General features: G+C 48.4%; 1 protein-coding gene across 1 annotated transcript in view; it reads right to left on the reverse strand.

Annotated features, from left to right (window-relative positions):
• The window catches only part of col9a2 (procollagen, type IX, alpha 2), a 168,974-nt gene that overhangs the window by 44,559 nt on the left and 106,537 nt on the right, over nucleotides 1–17,878 (reverse strand). The window contains exons 15-16 of the mRNA XM_085963164.1: nucleotides 8,392–8,463; nucleotides 8,110–8,145 (exon numbers count right to left, since the gene is read on the reverse strand). Of these exons, the coding sequence (XP_085819290.1) occupies nucleotides 8,110–8,145; nucleotides 8,392–8,463 (108 nt within the window). The remainder of the gene's footprint in view (nucleotides 1–8,109; nucleotides 8,146–8,391; nucleotides 8,464–17,878) is intronic.

A 17,878-nucleotide genomic window follows, 5' to 3' on the forward strand; every position in this document is an offset into this window, starting at 1 on the left:
AAAACTAGGGCTCATGGGATTGGGGGTAATATATTAGCATGGATTGAGGATTGGTTAATGGACAGAAAACAGAGAGTAGGAATAAACACATCTTTTTCGGTGTGGTAGTCTGTAACTAGTGGGTTACCGCAAGGATCAGTGCTTGGGCCTCAACTATTCATAATCTACATCAATGATTTGGATGAGGAGACCGAGTGTAATGTATCCAAGTTTGCTGATGATACTAACTTAGGTGGGAATGTAAGTTGTGAGGAGGATGCAAAGAGGCTTCCAGGGAATATAGACAAACTAAGTGAGTGGGGAAGAACATGGCAGATGGAATATAATGGCCCAGAAATTAGTGTCCCAATGCGCGAGTAAGCACCGTGTGCTCACGCATGGGACCGATGGAATTGCCAGTTTTCTGCATGCACAGCACATGCGCGGGAAACCGGCATTTCCGATCCTCTGAACCAAGGGGTTCAGAGGTCGAACGCGTGCACGCAGGAGTCTGCGCGTGCGCGCTGAACTTATTTTTTTTTCCAGGTTTGCCTGTGTGTGAAGGCCTCCACTTTTTACACTTTAAAAAAGCAGACGTAAGGACTTAATTTTAAAAGGTAAGTGGTCTATTAATTAAAATTAGAATTTTTTTCCACAGGTTTATTATTTTTAAAGACTTTACAGTAAGTGTATTTTTAGTCCCAATTTTTTATAAAATAATTTTTTTCAACAATTTAAATTATTGTTTAAAATAGTTATTTAAAGTTATTTATAGTTCATTTAAATAGTGTGATGTTTTTTAAAATTTTATTTCAAATTTAAGTACTGCTTTGGGCGCCCGGAGTTTTCATGAGTTTGACAGTTCTTACTATCAAACTCATGAATGAACTTTTGCAACCTCCGATTGGTTGCCCAGTGCTCACGTGATCCCAGCCGACGCATCGCACTAAGTACGCCGCTGGATCATGCAAGCACAGCGCGCCGGGAGCTGAACCGGGCCACAGACAGGAAATCCAAGCAGGGCCAGGCTTCAACTGTCGGCGCGCTAGGTAAGTGTAGGTCGGGGGCTTGCACCCGTGGGAAGCCCCCGACACCAATTTCTGGGCCAATGTGGAGGAATGTGAAGTTATCCACTTTGGCAGGAAAAAGCAGAATGTTTTTTTAAATGGTGAGATATTGGGAAATGTTGGTGTTCAGAGGGACCTGGGTGTCCTTGTACACGAATCACTGGATGTTAACATGCAGGTACAGCAAGCAATTAGGAAAGCAAATGGTGTGTTAGCCTTTGTAACAAAAGATTGGAGTATAAGTGTAAAGGGGGGAAAAATTCGGCTGCTTTGTGTCTCCCGTTAGCATCCCAAGGGGGCACAAAGCAACTAGCGCTCGGGCGCGGCACCGCTAACGCTTCCCGTGAAATTCAGCGGGAGGTTAGCGGTAGCGGTGGCTGATAGTGCCCCGCGGCACCATGCACAGCAACCCGGCTGCAAACTTGGCTCGCACCCCTGACCTACCGCTGGACGCTATGTCTGACAGGGTCAGGGGGGTGTTCTTGTGGCCGGGGCGGCGATAATTAAAGGGCAGGTGCCGGGCAGCTATTTCATTTGGGCTGCCTGCCGGTACGTGCCCCCTCTTGCCTCCTCCTGCGGGGTGCAGGCTGCCTGCCGGTACGTGCCCCCTCTTGCCTCCTCCTGCGGGGTGCAGGCTGCCTGCCGGTACGTGCCCCCTCTTGCCTCCTCCTGCGGGGTGCAGGCTGCCTGCCGGTACGTGCCCCCTCTTGCCTCCTCCTGCGGGGTGCAGGCTGCAATCGGTCAACATGAATCTCCTCTCGAGTGCCGCACTCTTTTGCTGGCACCCCACTCCCCGGTGGTCCGTCAGGGTCCCGGTGCGCACTGCGCTAGGCCCCTCCCCTTTAATCAGGGGAGGGAGGCCTGTAGTACCGCGGCGCTACGGGCTGGCACACGTGAGGCTGCTGCACGTAGCGCCGCGATATTCAATGGGAGCGGCCCAAGAGGGAGGGGGAGTGCTTTCAGGAGCGCCCTGCCTCCTGCTTGGGGCACTACTATTGAATTTAGCGCCCTGGCGAAGTTAGCACCCCAAAGGGGGCATGAGCCAATTCTCCCCCCAAGACGTCATGCTGCAATTATATAGGGCTCAGGCAACATCCTCCTTCATTCGGCTCATCATGTCTGTGCCGGCCGACAAAAAGCTATCCACCCTAATTCCACGTCCCAGCTCTTGGTCTGTATCCCTGCAGGTTACGGCACTTCAAGTGCACATCCAAGCACTTTTTAAATGTGATGAGGGTTTCTGCCTCTACCACCCTTTCAGGCAGTGAGTTCCAGACCCCTCCACCATCTGGGTGAAAAAAGTTCTCCTCAACTCCCCTCTAATCCTTCCACCAATTACTTTAAATCTCTGCCCCCTGGTTATTGACCTCTCTGCTAAGGGAAATAGGTCCTTCCTATCCACTCTATCTAGGCCCCTCATAATTTTATACGCCTCAATTAAGTCTCCCCTCAGCCTCCTCTGTTCCAAAGAAAACAACCCCAGCCTATCCAATCTTTCCTTATAGCGAAGATTCCACAACCCAGGCAACATACTCGTAAATCTCCTCTGTACCCTCTCTAGTGCAATCACATCTTTCCTGTAATGTGGTGACCAGAACTGCACGCAGTACTCTAGCTGAGGCCTAACTAGTGTTTTATACAGTTCGAGCATAATCTCCCTGCTCTTATATTCTATGCCACAGCTAATAAAGGCAAGTATCCCATATGCCGCCTTAACCACCTTATCTACCTGGCCTGCTACCTTCAGGGATCTGTGGACATGCACTCCAAGGTCCCTCTAATCCTTTGCACCTCTCAGTGTCCTACCATTTATAGTGAATTCCCTTGCCTTATTAGCCCTCCACCAATTGCATTACCTCACACTTCACCAGATTGAATTCCATTTGCCATTGTTCTGCCCACTTGACTAGTCCAATGATATCTTCCTGCAGTTTACAGCTTTCTTCTTCATTATCAATCACACAGCCGATTTTTGTATCATCTGCAAACTTCTTAATCATACTTCCTACATTCAAGTCCAAATCGTTGATATATACCACAAAAAGCAAAGGACCCAGTACTGAGCCCTGCGGAACCCCACTGGAAACAGCCTTCCAGTCACAAAAACACCCTTTGACCATTACCCTTTGTTTCCTGCCTCTGAGCCATTTTTGGATCCAACTTCCCACTTTGCCTTGGATCCCATGGGCTTTTACTTTCTTGACCAGTCTGCCATGTGAGACCTTATCAAAAGCCTTGCTAAAATCCATATCGACTACATCAAACGCACTACCCTCATCAACCCTCCTTGTTACTCCTCAAAAAATTCAATCACTTAGTCAGACACGACCTTCCCTTAACTAATCCATGCTGACTGTCCCTGATTAATCTGTGTCTTTCTAAATGAAGTTTTATCCTATCCCTCAGAATTTTTTCCAATAATTTACCCACCACCGAGGTTAGGCTGACTGGCCTATAATTACTCGGTCTATCCCTTTCTCCCTTTTTAAACAATGGTACCACGTTAGCAGTCCTCCAGTCCTTTTGGTGCTAGTGACCATAATTCTGTTAGATATAAGGTAGTTATGGAAAACGACAAGGATAGACCAGGAATAAAAATTATAAATTGGGGAAAAGCAAATTTTGCTAAGCTCAGAGGGGATTTAGCCATAGTGGACTGGAAACAGCTACTTGAAGGTAAATCAGTGTCAGAGCAGTGGGAGGCATTCAAGGAGGAGATCCGGAGGGTTCAGACCAAATATGTGCCCTCAAAGAAAAAAGGTGGGACTAACAAATCTAGAGCCCCCGGATGTCTAGAGACGTACAGAATCACAGAAACCCCACAGTGCAGATAGAGGCCATTTCGGCCCATCGAGCCTGCACCGACACATATCCCACCCGATCCCCGTACCCCCACGTATTTAATCCCCCTAACACTAAGGGTCAATTTATCATAGCCAATCAACCTAACCCGCACATCTTTGGACTGTGGGAGGAAACCGGAGCACCCGGAGGAAACCCACGCAAACACGGGGAGAATGTGCAAACTCCACACAGACAGTCACCCGAGGCCGGATTCGAACCCGGGTCCCTGGCGCTGTGAGGCAACAGTGCTAACCACTATGCCACCTACAGGGTAGGATAAAGAAAAAATGGGAGGCGTATGACAGATACCGAGGGCTAAATACTCCAGAATCTTTAGAGGAGTACAGAAAGTGCAGGGGTGTAATTAAAAAGGATATTAGGAAAGCAAAGAGAGCATGAAAAATTCTTGGTAAGTAAAATCAAGGAAAACCCAAAGATGTTTTATAAATATATTAAGAGTAAGAGGATAACTAAAGAAAGGGTAAGAGATCATGAGGGTAATCTGTGTGTGGAGGCAGGAGACGTCGGTAGGGTTCTTAATGAATACTTTGTGTCTTTTTTCACAAAGGAGAGGGGCGAAGCAGACATTGCTATCGGGGGAGGAGTGTGAAATATTAGATGAAATAAACATAGTGAGAGAGGAAGTATTAAGGGATTTAGAAGCTTTAAAAGTGGATAAATCCCCAAGCCCGGATGAAATGTATCCCAGGCTGTTAAGCGAAGCAAAAGAGGAAATAGCAGAGGCCCTGACCATCATTTTTTAATCCTCTCTGGCTTCAGGTGTTGTGCCAGAGGACTGGAGGACTGCTAATGTGGTACCCTTGTTTAAAAAGGGAGAAAAGGATAGACCGAGTAATTACAGGCCAGTCAGCCTAACCTCGGTGGTGGGAAAATTATTGGAAAGAATTCAGAAGGACAGGATAAATCTTCATTTAGAAAGACACGGATTAATCAAAGATAGTCAGCACGGATTTGTTAAGGGACGGTCGTGTCTGACAAACTTGATTGAATTTTTTGAGGAGGTAACAAGGAGGGTAGATGAGGGTAGTGCATTTGATGTAGTGTATATGGACTTTAGCAAGGCTTTTGATAAGGTTCCACATGGCAGACTGGTCAAAAAGTTAAAAGCCCATGGGATCCAGGGCAAAGTGTCAAGTTGGATTTAAAACTGGCTCGGAGACAGGAAGCAGAGGGTAATGGTTGATGGGTGTTTTTGTGACTGGAAGGCTGTTTCCAGTGGGGTTCCGCAGGGCTCAGTACTAGGTCCCTTACTTTTTGTGGTATATATCAATGATCTAGACTTGAATATAGGGGGTATGATTAAGAAGTTTGCAGATGATACTAAAATCGGCTGTGTGGTTGATACTGAAGAAGGAAGCTGTAGACTGCAGGAAGATATCAATAAATTGGTCAGGTGGGCAGAACAGTGGCATAGAATACAAGAGCAGGGGGGTTATGCTTCAACTGTATAAAACACTAGTTAGGCCTCAGCTAGAGTACTGCGTGCAGTTCTGGTCACCACATTACAGGAAAGATGTGATTGCACTAGAGAGGGTACAGAGGAGATTTACAAGGATGTTGCTGGGAGTAGAGAATCTTAGCTATGAGGAAAGACTGGATAGGCTGGGTCTGTTTTCCTTGGAACAGAGGAGGCTGAGGGGAGACCTTCTTGAGGTGTATAAAATTATGAGGGGCCTAGATAAAGTGGATAGAAAGGACCTATTTCCCTTAGCAGAGGGGTCAAAAACCAGGGGGTACAGATTTTAAGTAATTGGTGGAAGGTTTAGAGGGGATTTGAGGGGAAATTTCTTCACCCAGAGGGTTGTGGGGGTCTGGAACTCACTGCCTGAAAGGGTGGTCGAGGCAGGAACCCGAACCACATTTAAAAAGTACTTGGATGTGCACTTGGGATGTTGTAACCTGCCGGGCTACGGACCAAGAACTGGGAAGTGGGATTAGGCTGGATAGCTCTCTGTTGGTCGGTGCGGACACGATGGGCCGAATGGCCTCCTTCCGTGCTGTAACTAACTATGATTCCTCTGGCACCACACCTCAAGCCAGAGATGATTGGAAATGATGGTCAGAGCCTCTGCTATTTCCCCTCTTACTTCTCTTGACAGTTTGGGATACATTGCATCTGCGCCGGGGGATATATCCACTTTCAAAGATGCTAAACCCCTTAATACTTCCTCTTTCACTATGTTTATTTCATCTAATATTTCACACTCCTCCTCCCTGATCGCAATGTCTGCATCGTCCCTCTCTTTTGTGAAAACAGGCGCAAAGTGGAAAAGGTAGAAGCAATGGAAGGGGTGAAAATTGATAGGCAGGATGTACGAGAAAGGCTGGGTATGCTTAGAGTGGACAAGTCGCCTGGTCCAGATGGCTTACATCCCAGATTACCAAGGGAATTGGGGGAGAAGATAGCGGAAGGGCTTGCCATAATTTTCTAATCTTCCCTAGATGCGGGGGAGGTGCCTGACGATTGGAAAGTGGCAAATGTGACACCATTGTTCAAGAAAGGATGTAAGGACAATCCTAGTAACTACAGGCCGGTCAGTTTAACATCAGTGGTGGGTAAAGTTTTAGAAACAATAATCAGCGAAAAAGTTAATGGTCACTTGGAGAGGTTTAAGCTAATTAAGGAGAGCCAACCAGTGTTCAATTAGATTAATCAAATACTGATTTGTAAAAAGCAGATCATGTTTGACTAATCTAATTGAATTTATGATTGAAGTAATAGGGAGGATTGATGAAGGGAATGCAATGAATGTTGTCTACTTGGATTTTCGGAAGGTGTTTGACAAAGTGCCACATAGAAGGCTGGTTAACAAAATTGAGGCTCATGGAATAGGTGGTCAGTGGCACCTTGGATAAGGAATTGGCTTAAGGACAGAAAACAGCGAGTTGTGGTAAATGGCTGTTTTTCAGACTGGAGGATGGCAAACAATGGTGTCCCCCAAGGGTCAGTGCTGGGACCACTGCTTTTTTTGATATATATAAATGACCTGGATATTGGAATACAAAGTAGATTTTCTAAATTTGCCGATGACACCAAACTTGTGGGTGTGGCAAACAGTGAGGATGATACCAATCGACTGCAACAGGACGTACTCGATGGGCCGAATGGCCTCCTTCTGTGCCTTTATGACTCTATGGCCTAAAAATGTGGTTGCTTTGCGCCTCCCGTTACGGGGCGCAAAGCAACGAGCGCCTGGGCGCGGCGCCGCCAACGCCTCCCACAAAATTCAGTGGGAGGTTAGCGGCGGCGGTAACCGTTAGTGCCTCGCGGCGCTGCGCCGCCGGCAATGACGTCATCGCCATGCGCAGCGCCCCGCTCGCAATCTTCGGTAGCGCCCCCTGACTTACCACCTGACGCTATGTCTGGCGGGGTCAGGGGGGCCCACCTGCGGCCGGGGCGGCGCTAATTAAAGGGGAGGTTCTGTTTTTGTTGCTGGCCACCTGCCAGCACCTGCCCTGTTGCTGTCCCCGGCCTCCTCTGCAGCCCCACCCGTCCCCCCCCCCGTGGAGTGCCGGCTGCCCACGTGAAGGGGAGGGGCCTGCAGTACCGTGGCGCGACGTGCCGCAATATTCACGAGAGAGGCGGGGTGCTTCCAGTAGCACCCTGCTTCCCTTTTGTGGCTCTACCAGTGAATTTCGGCCGCGGGAGCGCTAATTTTTTGGGGGTGCTTCTTTAAGGACCATACCCATGTCTTCCGCCTTCACACACAGGTTACCTTTATGGTCCCTAATAGGCCCTGCTCTTACTTTAGTTATTCTCATGCTCTTAATGTATTTATAAAACATCTTTGGGTTTTCCTTGATTTTACTTGCCAATATTTTTTCATGCCCTCTTGGGCGATGTTAGAGGTGGAAATAGGCGGTCTTGGTTATGGCATGGACATGTGGTTGGAAGCTCACTGCGAGGTCAAATATGACACACGCAGGCAGACACTCCACCCGCACGCAGACAGACACACCACCCGCACGCAGACAGACACACCACCCGCACGCAGACAGACACACCACCCGCACGCAAAAAGACACACCACCCGCACGCAGACAGACACACCACCCGCACGCAGACAGACACACCACCCGCACGCAAAAAGACACACCACCCGCACGCAAAAAGAGACACACAAAAACAGACACACTCACTAAGACAGATACAAACACACACACAACATACTTAAATTATATATAATCAGGTACTTACAAAACCACCTTTGGGTCCTCTTTTTCCTTGGAATCCCTGGAGACAGAGCAGAAAGAATGTCTGGGATTAGAGCTGTTCAAATTTCCACTGACCCTGAGCCAGGTCTCTATCACATTCCATTCCCTGACTGATAGGCTGGGACAGTCTTGAGAGTTACTTCTTGCAGACCCTGTTCCTACCATCACTGTGATGGAACTTGGGCTCCTGCACACAACGAGAGCATGCCTGAGCAATGAGTGCCAAAACTGTGTACAACACTGAATAGAGAGTCCTATTCCTTACCTTATCTCCTTTAAATCCAGGAATACCCTGAGGACCTGGAATCCCAGTGGGACCTCGCTCTCCTTTAGTGCCCTGGGAACAAGACAAATATTGATTTTAAAAAGTGACAAACACCAAAGTGTGCACAGATACCACTCATGTTTCCTACAAATAATCTTCTATTTTGCACTAACGTTGGTTGTAATCTGTGCCAACCGTATGGCAGGAGATGACATTGTCGCTGGTCTCCTTGGTAGCAGGGAGCAGGTGAACCATATATTCAGCTGCTTTCTGACTGGCCTACTGGCCTATTCCAGGATTATCTCATCATTCCTTGCACACTGACCATCGACCCCTCCCATCATTCCTTGCACACTGACCATCGACCCCTCCCATCATTCCTTGCACACTGACCATCGACCCCTCCCATCATTCCTTGCACACTGACCATCGACCCCTCCCATCATTCCTTGCACACTGACCATCGACCCCTCCCATCATTCCTTGCACACTGACCATCGACCCCTCCCATCATTCCTTGCACACTGACCATCGACCCCTCCCATCATTCCTTGCACACTGACCATCGACCCCTCCCATCATTCCTTGCACACTGACCATCGACCCCTCCCATCATTCCTTGCACACTGACCATCGACCCCCTCTCATTGTAACTGCTAAGATGAATCAATTACATCACCATTGCCAGCTCCAAAGAGGCCTGGTTTAAATTCCGATTTAGCCGGAGATCTCTGGAGAATGAATCGCACACTGTCCCTCACAGGAGCGAAAGCTGACTTCTTATTAGGCAATGTGTGTAACAAAGAGAGGTTTGTAATATACGCAATAATAGGCTTCTGATAAAAGGGTTTGGAATAACAGATTGTTACAATGATATAGGTTTAGAACCAGAACCAGTTTAGAATCCAGTATTTGTAATGATGGTGTTTAGTCAAAGAAATATGGAGGAACCCAGGGGAAGGAGCAAAGTTCATTGTGGAGAACAGACCCAGAACCGGAAATCGTGAGAGAGAAAACAAGATAAATATTAATGGTGATGGCAAGCCTGGGGTCTAAAAGTCTGTAGACTGTGAGGAGTGAAGAGGGACAGAGGTGAGGAGTTGCAGAGATGTGGTACTGATAGGCCCGGTTAGAGTACAAGATGGTGCAATGTGCCTTGACAGTAACATAAGAACATAAGAACATAAGAAATAGGAGCAGGAGTAGGCCAATCGGCCCCTCGAGCCTGCTCCGCCATTCAATAAGATCATGGCTGATCTGATCCTAACCGCCAATCCACTATCACAGAACCATCTCCTGAATCTAACAGAATTAGACACACGAAATAGGAGCAGGATCAAGCTACACGGCCCCTGGGCCCGCTCCGCTACCCACAGGGCCATGACCGATCCGAACCTAGACTCATGTCCAAATTCCTGCCCGCTCCCCGTAACCCTTAATTCCCTTTACTTCTAGGAAACTGTCTATTTCTGTTTTAAATTTATGTAATGATGTAGCTTCTACAGCTTTTTGGGGCAGCATATTCCATGGACCTACCACCCTCTGAGTGAAGTAGTTCCTCCTCATCTCAGTTTTGAAAGAGCAGCCCCTTATTCTAAGACTATGCCCCCTAGTTCTAGTTTCACCCATCATCGGGAACATCTTCCCCGCATCCACCCGATCCGACCCCTTCACAATCTTATACGTTTCAATAAGATCGCCTCTCATTCTTCTGAACTCCAATGAGTAGAGTCCCAATCTACTCAACCTCTCCTCATATGTCCATCCCCTCATCCCCGGGATTAACCGAGTGAACCTTCTTTGTACTGACTCGAGAGCAAGTATGTCCTTTCTTAAGTATGGACACCAAAACTGTACGCAGTATTCCAGGTGCGGCCTCACCAATACTTTGTACAACTGAAGCAATACCTCCCTATTTTTATATTCTATCCCCCTAGCAATGAAAGCCAACATTCCATTGGCCTTCTTAATCACTTGCTGCACCTGCATACTAACCTTTTGAGTTTCGTGCACCAGGACCCCCAGATCCCTTTGTACTTCAGTACTTTCCAGTTTCTTGCCATTAAGATAATAACTTGCTCTACGATTTTTCCTGCCAAAGTGCATAACCTTACACTTTCCAGTATTGTATTCCATCTGCCAAATCTCTGCCCACTTACTTAGCCTGTCGATGTCCCCTTGCAGGTTTTTTATGTCCTCCTCACTCACTACTTTCCCTCCCATCTTAGTATCATCTGCAAACTTTGATATGTTACACTCGGTCCCCTCCTCCAAATCGTTAATATAGATTGTAAAGAGTTGGGGACCCAGCACTGACCCCTGCGGAACACCACTAGTTACTGATTGCCAGTCTGAGAATGAACCATTTATCCCAACTCTCTGCCTTCTGTTAGATAGCCAATCCTCTATCCATGCCAGAGTATTACCCCCAATCCCGTGATTTTTTATCTTAAGCAATAATCTTTTGTGTGGCACCTTGTCAAATGCCTTTTGGAAGTCTAAATACACTACGTCCACTGGTTCCCCTTTATCCACCCTATACGTTACTTCCTCAAAGAACTCCAGCAAATTTGTCAAACATGACTTCCCCTTCATAAAACTATGCTGACTTTGTCCTATTAAATTATGATTATCCAAATGTCCTGTTACTGTCTCCTTAATAATGGACTTCAAAAGTTTACCTACCACAGATGTTAGGCTAACCGGTCTATAGTTTCCAGCCTTCTGTCTACTGCCCTTTTTAAATAAGGGTGTTACATTAGCAGTTTTCCAGTCTGCCGGGACCTTTGCTGAGTCCAGGGAGTTTTGGAAAATTATTACCAATGCATCCACAATCCCTACCGCCACTTCCCTCAAGACCCTAGGATGTAAGCCATCAGGTCCAGGTGATTTATCCGCCTTGAGTCCCATTATTTTACTGAGTACCACTTCCTTAGTGATTTTGATCGTGTTTAGCTCCTCCCCCCCTTTAGCCCCCTGTTTGTCCAGTGTTGGGATATTCTTAGTGTCTTCTACTGTAAAGACTGATGTAAAATATTCATTCAGTGTTTTTGCCATCTCCATATTTCCCACCATTAATTTCCCGGTCTCATCCTCTAAGGGACCAACATTTACTTTAGCCACCCTTTTTCTTTTTATATAACTATAAAAACTCTTACTATCTGTTTTTATATTTTTTGCTAATTTACTTTCATAATCTATCTTCCCTTTCTTAATCAATCTTTTTGTTATTTTTTGCTGTCTTTTAAAGTTTTCCCAATCCTCTATCCTCCCACTAGATTTGGCTACCTTATATGCCCTTGTTTTTAGTCGAATACTATCCTTAATTTCTTTACTTAGCCACAGATGGCTGTCTTTTCTTTTACACCCTTTTCTTCTCAGTGGAATATATTTTTTTTGGAAGTTGTAAAATAACTCCTTGAATGTACACCACTGATCATGTATCGTCTTACCCTTTAATCTATTTTCCCAATCCACTCTACTCAATTCCGCTCTCATACCTTCATAGTCTCCTTTATTCAAGCTTAGCACGCTTGTTTGAGATCCAACCTTCTCACCCTCTAATTGAATATGGAATTCAACCATGTTATGGTCACTCATTCCAAGGGGATCCTTTACTAGGACATTTTTAATTAATCCCGTCTCGTTACACAGGACCAGATCTAAGGTTGCTTGCCCCCTGGTCGGTTCAGTTACATACTGCTCAAGAAACCCATCCCTAATACACTCAATGAACTCATCCTCAAGGCTGCTCTGCCCAATTTGATTTGTCCAATTAATATGATAGTTGAAATCCCCCATAATTATAGATGTTTACAAGCCTCAACTATTTCCTGATTGATACTCCGTCCAACAGAGTTGCCACTGTTCGGAGGCCTATCGACTACGCCCACTAGTGTTTTTTTCCCCTTATTATTCCTTACCTCCACCCAAACTGTTTCATTATCCTGATCTTTTGACCCAATATCATTTTTCTGTATTACAGTGATTCCTTCCTTTATTAACATAGCCACCCCACCTCCCCTTCCTTCCTGCCTGTCCTTCCTGATCGTTAAATAACCTGGTATGTTTAATTCCCAGGCATTGTCACCCTGCAGCCATGTTTCTGTAATGGCCACAAGATCATACCCATATGTAGTTATTTGTGCCATTAACTCATCTATTTTGTTACGAATGCTACGTGCATTCAGATAGAGAACTTTCAAAGATGTTTTGTGACACTTAGTTCCTGCTTTTGCCCTTTTTATTACTTTACCTTTTACTCCATACCTTCTGCCCCTTCCTGACACGCTCTGGTTTTTAATTTCCCCACTGCTACCTAAGTCTATGACCTTCTCTGTTGTCATTTTTATTATTTGCTCTCTAGGAACCTCCCCCCCACTAGTTAGTTTAAAGCCCTCTCTACAGCCCTAGTTATATGATCCGCCAGGACTCTAGTCCCAGCACTGGCCAAGTGAAGCCCGTCCCAACGGAACAGCTCCCTCCTGCCCCAGTACTGGTGCCAGTGTCCCAGGAAGTAAAACCCATTTCTCCCACACCAGTCTTTGAACCACGCATTTAACTCTCCAATTCTTTTTGTCCTAGCCAAATTCGCTCGTGGCTCAGGTAATAATCCAGAGATTATTACCCTTGTGGTTCTGCTTTTTAATTTGGCCCCTAGCTGCTCAAACTCCCTCAGCAGAACCTCCTTCCTTGTCCTATCTATGTCGTTGGTACCAACATGGACCACGACAACTGGATCCTCCCCCTCCAAGTTTCTCTCCAGTCCAGAGGAGATGTCCTTAACCCTGGCACCGGGCAGGCAACACAGCCTTTGGGACTCTCGCTCTCGGCTGCAAAGAACTCTATCTATCCCCCTAACGATACTATCCCCTACCACTACAACATTTCTTTTAACTCCCCCCACTTGAATGGCCCCCTGCTCCACGGTGCTGTGGCCAGGTTGCTCATCCTCCCTGCAGTCCCTGCTCCTGTCCCCACAGGGAGTAAGAGCCTCGAACCTGTTGGACAAGTGCAAGGGCTGCGGCTCCTCCAACACTACCTCCTGGATCCCCGTACCTGCCTCACTTCTAGTCACACCATCCTGACCCTGGCCACGGACTACATCTGAATTAATTAATCTAATTGGTGTGACTACCTCGTGATACACAGAGTCCAGGTAACTCTCCCCCTCCCTGATGTGTCTCAGTGTTTGAAGCTTGGTCTCCAGCTCTTCAACACGGAGCCGGAGTTCCTCGAGCAGCCAACACTTACTGCAAATGTGATCACCGTGAGCATCAATGGTGTTCACCAGCTCCCACATATTGCAGCAGCAACACATCACCTGATCTCCCATTCTATGTAATTAATTAAATTTATTAATATTATTCTTAAATATCCTCTGCCCCGATTCTAGATGGTGTATATCACACCTTAGAAACTATAAACCAAAGAGATTTAAGCTTAAAAGGGAGAAATACTCACCAACCAATCACTTACCCGCTTTCTGGTGACGTCACACTCGGATTACTTTTTACCTCTCTCCTTCCCTCCGAGTTCGGAGACTGGTCGGCCTTACCTGGTCTCTGGGGACTTTTATACCCCGCTCTGCCGCTCAGGATTCCCGCCGACGCTGTGAGGCCTTACCTGGTCTCTGGGACTTTTATACCCCGCTCTGCCGCTCAGGATTCCCGCCGACGCTGTGAGGCCTTACCTGGTCTCTGGGACTTTTATACCCCGCTCTGCCGCTCAGGATTCCCGCCGACGCTGTGAGGCCTTACCTGGTCTCTGGGGACTTTTATACCCCGCTCTGTCGCTCAGGATTCCCGCCGACGCTGTGAGGCCTTACCTGGTCTCTGGGACTTTTATACCCCGCTCTGCCGCTCAGGATTCCCGCCGACGCTGTGAGGCCTTACCTGGTCTCTGGGGACTTTTATACCCCGCTCTGTTGCTCAGGATTCCCGCCGACGCTGTGAGGCCTTACCTGGTCTCTGGGGACTTTTATACCCCGCTCTGTCGCTCAGGTTTCCCGCCGACGCTGTGAGGCCTTACCTGGTCTCTGGGGACTTTTATACCCCGCTCTGCCGCTCAGGTTTCCCGCCGACGCTGTGAGGCCTTACCTGGTCTCTGGGGACTTTTATACCCCGCTCTGCCGCTCAGGTTTCCCGCCGACGCTGTGAGGCCTTACCTGGTCTCTGGGACTTTTATACCTCGCTCTGCCGCTCAGGTTTCCCGCCGACGCTGTGAGACCTTACCTGGTCTCTGGGACTTTTATACCCCGCTCTGCCGCTCAGGATTCCCGCCGACGCTGTGAGGCCTTACCTGGTCTCTGGGACTTTTATACCCCGCTCTGCCGCTCAGGTTTCCCGCCGACGCTGTGACGCCTTACCTGGTCTCTGGGGACTTTTATAGCCCCGCTCTGCCGCTCAGGATTCCCGCCGACGCTGCGAGGCCTTACCTGGTCTCTGGGGACTTTTATACCCCGCTCTGCCGCTCAGGATTCCCGCCGACGCTGTGAGGCCTTACCTGGTCTCTGGGGACTTTTATACCCCGCTCTGCCGCTCAGGATTGCCGCCGACGCTGTGAGGCCTTACCTGGTCTCTGGGGACTTTTATACCCCGCTCTGCCGCTCAGGATTCCCGCCGACGCTGCGAGGCCTTACCTGTTCTCTGGGACTTTTATACCCCGCTCTGCCGCTCAGGTTTCCCGCCGACGCTGCGAGGCCTTACCTGGTCTCTGGGGACTTTTATACCCCGCTCTGCCGCTCAGGTTTCCCGCCGATGCTGTGAGGCCTTACCTGGTCTCTGGGGACTTTTATACCCCGCTCAGGATTCCCACCAACACAGTGAGAATAGAGAGAGGAGAAAGAGTGGAGGACAGGACATGTGGAGCTTAGGAGGAGCGAGAGAGGAGAGTTCAGAGAAACATTGACCACTATTTCATCATATATTCAGGGAGTAGTTCCAAACAGGAATACTTTATTTAAGAGTCTTTGCTGATGCCAGTATTGCTCCCCCCCTTCCTCACACTGAGCGGTGTAAATACACATATTTGGTGCAGGTAATTTCTCTGCCTGATCACCAGACAGAGCCATTCTAGGAATCTGTATCGAAGATTGATGTTCTCTGCTGCAGTAAAGCAACCACCTTCAGCCAGAAGTGCCGAGTGGATGATCCATATCGGCGGCCTCCTGAGGTCCCCACCATCACAGAAGCCAGTCTTCAGCCAATTCGATTCACTCCACATGATATCAAGAAATGCCCGAGTGCACTGGATACAGCAAAGGCTATGGACTCCGACAATATCCCGGCTATCGTGCTGAAGACTTGTGCTCCAGAACTAGCCGTGCCTCTAGCCAAGCTGTTCCAGTACAGCTACAACACTGGCATCTATCCGACAATGTGGAAAACTGCCCAGGTATGTCCTGCCCACAAAAAGCAGGACAAATCCAACCCGGCCAATTACCGCCCCATCAGTCTACTCTCAATCATCAGCAAAGTGATGGAAGGTGTCATCGACAGTGTTATCGAGTGGCACTTACTCACCAATAACTTGCTCACTGATGCCCAGTTTGGGTTCCACCAAGACCTGGTGGTCCTGACCTCATTACAGCCTTGGTCCAAACATGGACAAAGGAGCTGAATTCCAGAGGTGAGGTGAGAGTGACTGCCCTTGATATCAAGGCAGCATTTGACCGAGTCTGGCATCAAGGAGCCCTAGTAAAACTGAAGTCAATGGGAATCAGGGGAAAACTCTCCACTGGCTGGAGTCATACCTAGCACAAAGGAAGATGGTTGTGGTGGTTGAAGGTCAATCATCACAGCCCCAGGACATCACTGCAGGAGTTCCTCAGGGCAGTGTCCTAGGCCCAACCATCTTCAGCTGCTTCATCAATGACCTTCCCTCCAACATAAGGTCAGAAATGGGGAAGTTCGCTGATGATTGCACAGTGTTCAGTGCCATTCACAACTCCTCAGATAATGAAGCAGTCCATGACCGCATGCAACGGGACCTGGACGGCGTTCATGGTTGGGTTGATAAGTGGCAGGTAACATTCGTGCCACACAAGTGCCAGGCAATGACTATTTTCAACAAGCGAGAGTCTAACCACCTCCCCTTGACATTCAACGGCATTACCATCGCCAAAACCCCCACCATCAACATCCTGGGGATCACCATTGACCAGAAACTAGCCACATAAATACTGTGGCAACAAGAGCAGGTCAGAGGCTGGGTATTCTGTGGCAAGTGTCTTTCCTCCTGACTCCCCAAAGCCTTTCCACCATCTACAAGGCACAAGTCAGGAGTGTGATGGAATACTCCCCACTTGCCTGGATGAGTGCAGCTCCAACAACACTCAAAAAGCTCGACACCATACAGGACAAAGCAGCCCGCTTGATCGGCACCCAATCCACCAGCTTAAACATTCACTCCCTCCACCACCGGCGCACCGTGGCTGCAGTGTGTACCATCTACAAGTTGCACTGCAGCAACTCGCCAAGGCTTCTTTGGCAGCACCTCCCAAACCCACGACCTCTTCCACCTAGAAGGACAAGGGCAGCAGAGAACACCACCACCTCCAAGTTCCCCTCCATGTCACACACCATCCTGACTTAGAAATATATCGCCGTTCCTTCATCGTCGCTGGGACAAAATCCTGGAACCCCCTCCCTAACAGCACTGTGGGAGTACCATCAACACACGGACTGCAGCGGTTCAAGAAGGTGGCTCACCACCACCTTCTCGAGGGCAACTAGGGATGGGCAATAAATGCTGGCCTTGCAAGCGATGCCCACATCCCATAAACAAATTTTTAAAAAATCAGAATTCCTCCCCCCACAGCTGTATTCACAACAATGAGAACAAAAGGAAAGGTTGTGAAGTGAGGGAGCTTGGAGGCTCGAAGGATTGTCCATCAGACAAGCTCTTCTTGTATCCTCGCCAGGAGTGTCAGAGAGGTGTTTGAGGAGTTTCCTCAGATCTGGGAACACTTGGGTCCCAAATTTAGAGGGGGGTTGGAGGGGACGGTGCGCATGAGCCCCAAAGCGGGTGGTCAACCCGGGGTGTCCACGGAGGTGGAGGCCCGGCCAATCATGGGAACAGTCTCCAGCCGTCAATGAGGGGCTCTGGCCACAATCGGGGAGAGGGGTGGGGGAGCCCGGCTAAGGGAGGCTCAAAGCTTCCTTGTGAGGGCCAAGCAGTCCTGCCCCCTCCCCTAGCCAACAAGGAAGCCTAAAGTTAAATTCCCTTAATTACCTGCCTGGGCCTCTTCTGGCCCATGATCCACCTCCTGGCAGGTCCGGCCTAATAGGGGAGCCATCACTGCACCCCGCTCAGGCCTCTGACTAATATTGTAGTCGGGTACAGGACCCGGTCTGTATATTTAATAAAGGACCCTGCTGCCTTCCTGTGGGTTACTGGCTCGCCTGCTCAAAAGATCAGGTTAACATCGGGACATAGCGGGTCGGCAGTGGGGTGACAGGGGGTACACAGAAGATAGGAGCAGGAG

This window comes from Somniosus microcephalus, chromosome 20 (genome assembly GCF_052327205.1).
Source record: "Somniosus microcephalus isolate GS21.2 chromosome 20, FLI_Smic_1.0, whole genome shotgun sequence".
Classification (NCBI taxonomy): Eukaryota; Metazoa; Chordata; class Chondrichthyes; order Squaliformes; family Somniosidae; genus Somniosus; species Somniosus microcephalus.